The 6,257-nt window shown below is 57.5% G+C and overlaps 1 protein-coding gene across 1 annotated transcript; it reads left to right on the plus strand.

Moving 5' to 3' along the window:
- Positions 1–3,937: 3,937 nt before the first annotated feature.
- Positions 3,938–5,974, plus strand: SOX14 (SRY (sex determining region Y)-box 14). Its single transcript, XM_008592532.1, has one exon. It carries the CDS (start codon positions 4,425–4,427, stop codon positions 5,145–5,147), a length of 723 nt encoding a protein of 240 aa, XP_008590754.1. The 5' UTR covers positions 3,938–4,424; the 3' UTR covers positions 5,148–5,974.
- The last annotated feature ends 283 nt before the right edge of the window (positions 5,975–6,257 follow it).

Consider the following 6,257-nt stretch of genomic DNA (forward strand, 5'->3'; position numbering starts at 1 on the left):
CGCAAGAGGAGAAAAGGGAACGAGAGAGGGCGAAAGTGGAGAGGGGGAGAAGGGGGAGCTTCCTGCCCTCTCCTGAAAATTACCTGGCCACTTAATCTCGAGACTCTGGGACTGGGGCCCCAGCCTCTGGTGCCCGCAGCCCCCCGGCTGATCGCCCTCTCCTCCCCCGCCCTTCCTGCCCCCACTCATCCCCCGGGGGCTGCCTGGGTGCTGGGACTGGCATGATCAGCTGAACTTCGCAGGGTCAGCGCTTCTCTCAGGCTTCCCCNCACGGGCTGCGACAGGCTCCACGCGATGTTATATGTAACATGTGGGAGAGCGCGTAGCTGGGGTCCTAGCCCGGCCCGGGAATCAAAGAAGGCTCCCCAGAGGTGGTGATAGCCTTGAACCTGAAGTAGGCAAAGGTGTTGGGCGAAAGGAGAGGTCAAATTCTCCCTGCAAAGCCCCCGTCCCGAAAAAGAGGAAGACAAGCCTGGGACCCCGCGCGCGGTGGAGGGAGGCGGGGGCCGGGAGAGGAGCGGGTACGGTCGTGACGTCCGAGGCCTCTTCCTTCACTTATCCCCGAACAGTGGCGTTTCCCTGGCTGCTGGAAACCCTACTGCTGGACGGTTTAGACATCTGCCTAAGGCCGGCCCCCGTCGTGCCTTGAGGAACCGCGCTGCGTAAAGAAGTGTGTGCGCGGATTCTCCAGGCAAACGTGGAAGCGGGAGGGCCTCATCCCAGAGACGTCTCCCGCCCTGGAGAATGGACTGGCAGCCTAAGGTCCGCACTTTAGGCTGCGGACAAAGCAGAAAACGCGTTTAGGCAAACTCTGTCCTAATGCCTTTTCCGGCGGTGACCGAAGCTGATGGTTCTCCCCACGGGCCTCCTCTCCGGATTATCCTGCCCAGTGGTTTAGGTCTGGCGGGGAGTCACGGTGCAGCACCGGCTGGAGACAGCACCAGGCCAGACCGCCACACCCCGCGAGGTCTAAGGAACTCCTGCGCCAGGTTCAGCTCTGAGGCTTGAATAAACCAGTGACCACACAATATTGCGTAAGACGTGCGCGCGGCTGCGCGGTTCGCCTAGGAGGCAAGCGGATGCAAGGCCTGGAAGGAAGGTGCGGCCCTCAATTCCGCGTTCTCTTCCAGCGAGTTCACTTCTCAAGACCAAGATGCGCAGCCTGGATGCTGGCGCCCTCCTAGGTCAATGCAGCCTGACCAGGCAGCCTGGGACTCCAAAACCCCTGGAGGTCAGGTGGCGCCCTGCACACAGTCACCCCGCTGTCGGCGCCATTGTTATTAATCTGCTCTGGATTGCGGATTGCTCTTGGGTTGCGACCTAGGGCTGAGCGCAAGAGTCTTGGAGAGGAGCGCGGAATGTAGGAGGAGGAAATATGAGGAATTGATGGAGGGCACGCGCCTGCCCGGAACTGCCTCGGGGCAACTGGAATGGGTTGGCCTGGAGGGTTAGAGGAGAGAAAGGGTCGAAGAACCTTTGCTAGATCCCCTGTTTGAGCAGTTTCCAAGAGGTTGGTTTGCATTAGCCCGAACCTCTGGGTGTAGGTTTGGTGCCCACAGAAGTTTCACAGTGAGAGATTGGCGGGTCCCCGCCGGACGCTGGACCTCTTTGCAGATATGAGCATTTCTCTCATTCCTTCCCAAAGCAGTCGGGATCGCCTGATAGAACTAGAATCGCATGGTCCCTGGACCTCCGATCGCTGGCAGGCTCTGAACGGAGCGCACTGCTGGTCAAACCTGAGTAGAGATTGCCTGAGACGCCTGAAAACCCTCCCCGACTGGGCTGAAAAATGCGTCTACTTCCTGAGACCCTAAGCTAAATGAAACTTTCCGCAGAGGAAACAAGAGTAGAGGGACAAACGGAGGCTACCGGACGGAGGCTGGGGCGAGGCTGAGAAGGAATGTGAGGGCTGTGCCCCTGCTAGCCAAACCGCACGCAGGAGGCGCCCTTGGCTCGGCTCGGGGCGTCTGCTAAGGAAAGTCGGATCTTGACCGGAGCCTAAGCGAATCAAGAGCAGGATCAGTCCTTCAGTGCAGCTTATCTGCATGGCAGGTTGCGATGGCTCCAGTAGTCTCCTCTAGGTAAGGAATGTGAGGGCTGTGCCCCTGCTAGCCAAACCGCACGCAGGAGGCGCCCTTGGCTCGGGGCGTCTGCTAAGGAAAGTCGGATCTTGACCGGAGCCTAAGCGAATCAAGAGCAGGATCAGCCCTTCAGTGCAGCTTATCTGCATGGCAGGTTGCGATGGCTCCAGTAGTCTCCTCTAGGGTTCCACGTTAGGGTGTAGCGCCATCAGATCCTCAGATGTGAAGCCGTGTGGGGTGGGGAAAAAATTGGGGGTTTTAAAATCCTATATATACACCAGGCGTCACCACTTTTTCCCGGAGCCACTTTTGACAAATCACCTAGCCTTTCTCCTCAGATGTGAAGCCGTGTGGGGTGGGGAAAAAATTGGGGGTTTTAAAATCCTATATATACATCAGGCATCACCACTTTTTCCCGGAGCCACTTTTGACAAATCACCTAGCCTTTCTCAACCTCAGTTTACTAATCTGTAAAATGGGAATAGTGTCCACCTCTCTCAAGAGCGTGCTAAGGGTGAGAAATTCCACGCGTCTTTCTGATTGTAGGAAGGAGAAACAAAGTCTTCTCCTCAAACTTGATACACTACATGCTAGAAAAAGACCCTTCCTCTCTGCCTCCTCGTTGCCTGTCTCCCTCACTCCCTGCCCCTCCCAGCCGATGACCGCCGCCTGTTTCTGTCCGGTCCTCCCGAGAGAGGCTGGTGCAAAAGCCAATAAGCCCGAAACACACGCAGATCCCGCCGGGGCAGGGACAATGGTTTCCATTTAATAAATATTTTCCCCAAGGGCATTTCACATCAGGCAGGCAATTATTCAAAGGAAACAGGCGCGCAGGTTGGTTCCGCGGGTTATTTCGTCCTCTTTATCCGAAGAATGCTCATTTGACGTAAGAAAGTAGTCTCAAAAGCAGTTTTGTTGGATGGAAAGAGGCGTCCAGGGACAAACCGACCCTGGTTACGGATACAGCCCGAGAATCCGCTCTAGGGCCGCTGCAGAAGGGACACTGGGAAGGCCCCCATGCCCAGCCTGCAGGCTGCCCTTCTGGTTTGGACAACTGTGGAAGGAAAGTTGGAGGTTTAAAAACACTAAATAATAATTACATAGAAACCATGATGGGAATCCCACCCCACCCGTGACCCGAAAGTGAAGAGCAGGTCGTGGTGCTCTTAAGGGCTCACCAGCCAGGGTTCACACCTCTGCACTGCCGGCAGCCAGGACTTTGCAGCGCACTGCTTAGCCACCCGGGGACCCAGAGCTATGCCCAGGCGCCCCATCCCGGGGCAGGGATGGAGACTGAACCGCAGGGGCGTCCCGGGAGAAGGGCGGTAAAGGACCGCCGAGGGTCTGGCGCGAAAAGTTTATTTCGCCTATCACCCTAAGTTTGATATGTTCTTTTTCTCTTCCAAGGATCTTTGACGAGGAGGGAAAGTGCTGTCCTTGCATTTCGTGGCGAGGCTGTCCTATTTATCAACAGGAGCTCTCGTCTCGCTCCCTTTGCTGCCCCCTCCCCCGGGCCTTTGTATTCGAAGCCCTAATTCGCTCTTGCACAACCAGGAAAGGAAACAGGAGGCGTGAAGACTGTTATTTGTTGGCAGTGCCATCGGTAACGTGGAACCTAAGTCTCCAGTCCTGAGCTAGCCGCTCTGCTCTGCCCTTCTGTCTCTGTCCCTCGCACCTCTCCCCGCCCCCACCAGTCGCAGTCCCTCTTTCTTCCACCGGCGCGTTGGCAGGTGCGCCCCTCGCCTTCTCTGCTGCTGATTGGCGCCCAGGTTGGGGAGTCGCCGCCCCGCGCTTATGTCACAGTGCGTGCCGTCCCGGCCCACCTCGCCTTTGAACTTCGCCGCTTTTGGCTCTCGTTCACCAGCCTCCCCGCATTCTCAGCCAGGTGCAGCGCTAGGCGAGGCAGCTCCAGGAAGACCACGGGAGGGGGGAGCCACAGCTGAAGACGCAAGAGGAGAAAAGGGAACGAGAGAGGGCGAAAGTGGAGAGGGGGAGAAGGGGGAGCTTCCTGCCCTCTCCTGAAAATTACCTGGCCACTTAATCTCGAGACTCTGGGACTGGGGCCCCAGCCTCTGGTGCCCGCAGCCCCCCGGCTGATCGCCCTCTCCTCCCCCGCCCTTCCTGCCCCCACTCATCCCCCGGGGGCTGCCTGGGTGCTGGGACTGGCATGATCAGCTGAACTTCGCAGGGTCAGCGCTTCTCTCAGGCTTCCCCTCAGCGGCACCAAGGCGAGGGGAGCGCAGAGTCCCGGCTTAGAACGGACAGACAGACAGCCAACCGCGTCCAGGCTCGCCTGCGGAGCTCCTGCACTCCCCACCCCCGCCCGCCTAGCCGCCCGGGACCATGTCCAAACCTTCAGACCACATCAAGCGGCCCATGAACGCCTTCATGGTATGGTCCCGGGGCCAGCGGCGCAAGATGGCCCAGGAAAACCCCAAGATGCACAACTCGGAGATCAGCAAACGCCTAGGGGCCGAATGGAAGCTTCTGTCCGAGGCAGAGAAGAGGCCGTACATCGACGAAGCCAAGCGGTTACGCGCCCAGCACATGAAGGAGCATCCCGACTACAAGTACCGGCCGCGGCGCAAGCCCAAGAACCTGCTCAAGAAGGACAGGTATGTCTTCCCCCTGCCCTACCTGGGCGACACGGACCCGCTCAAGGCGGCTGGCCTGCCCGTGGGGGCCTCCGACGGCCTCCTGAGCGCGCCCGAGAAAGCCCGGGCCTTCTTGCCGCCGGCCTCGGCGCCTTACTCCCTGCTGGACCCCGCGCAGTTTAGCTCGAGTGCCATCCAGAAGATGGGTGAAGTGCCCCACACCTTGGCCACCGGCGCGCTGCCCTACGCGTCCACCCTGGGCTACCAGAACGGCGCTTTCGGCAGCCTCAGCTGCCCCAGCCAGCACACGCACACGCACCCGTCCCCCACCAACCCGGGCTACGTGGTGCCCTGTAACTGTACCGCCTGGTCTGCCTCCACCCTGCAGCCCCCCGTCGCCTACATCCTCTTCCCAGGCATGACCAAGACTGGCATAGACCCTTATTCGTCAGCCCATGCCACGGCCATGTAACCCCCAGCCGGGTCTGGACCTGAAGGGTAGCTTGGAAGCGGGGTCTGCACCCTGTCCTCTGCGCCTAGCCCCGGCCTGCAGACGCCTCCGGGTCAGTCCTGCCGCAGCCCCTAACCCTACCCTAGACTGCCTCTCTCTTCCAGGGGGAAGGGAGGGGCGTCCTCCTGAACCCAAGGCGCAGACAGGTGCCAGAAACTTGCGAATGTTATGACAGCTACACAGCTGCCCCTATCCCACCTCTCCCAAAACAAATCTCCTGACTGTACCCCCTTTGGACAAAAATGTAGACAGTTTTGTTTATTTATGTCCCCTTCGCTCTCCTCGAATAGGCTTTGGACTCCGAACTCCCAGATCCCGGTATTATATCTAGAATATGCATATATATTTTTTTCTTTTGCTCCCTGAAGAAAAGCGTTATAGCTGTGTCTCTGCGTTTTGCCACAAGACACAACTAGGCGCCATTTGCTCTTCGTGTGTGGGGGGAAAGGCTTAAAAGTTTAAAACTACAAAAAGGGAAACATTTCTATTTAAAACCATGCTATGATAGTGTTTGCTTCTTTAAAGGGAAAGCTAAAAGGACCCACATGGTTATTTACTTTGTGTAAAACAGTGCTCCTAGAGACCTAAGTTTACTTTTAGACAGAACGTCGGGTTATGAAGTCAGGAAGTAGAAAGTGAACAAAAAATTAAAAGAATAAAAACATCCTAAATGATCATAAATGTTTTGACGATGTCTTGGAAATGTACCTAGAAGGATTTTATCTCGTTAGTCTGTTCATTTGTTGAACAAAGACGTTTTGAATAAAGACAATCTGTCATTGCAAAAAGTAACCTTTGATGTGCATAAAATCTGAAGTCAGGAGGCCAGGTCCGCGGGGCCGGGGCGTGGGGAGGCTGAGAGTGCTTACAGCCGCTCTGTGGCGGTGACGGCTGGCGGCTGCCCCGCGCTGGTGGAGCCTGGTGGCCTGCGGGCCGGGTGCACAGGGGCCGAGAGTCTGGGATCCGTCCGGGTCGCGCCCTCGGGATCCGCTTTTTGCCTTTAGAGGCTAGACAAAGGCCTCTGTCTCTGGGACGTCACTCCTTCTGCGCGTTCTTCACAAAGGGGTCAGA

Source organism: Galeopterus variegatus, unplaced genomic scaffold, assembly GCF_000696425.1.
Source record: "Galeopterus variegatus unplaced genomic scaffold, G_variegatus-3.0.2 Scaffold8002, whole genome shotgun sequence".
NCBI lineage: Eukaryota > Metazoa > Chordata > Mammalia > Dermoptera > Cynocephalidae > Galeopterus > Galeopterus variegatus.

Excerpts from the sequence above, each read along its gene's own strand:
- SOX14 (XM_008592532.1), top strand. The coding sequence starts at position 4,425 with ATGTCCAAACCTTCAGACCACATCAAGCGGCCCATGAACGCCTTCATG.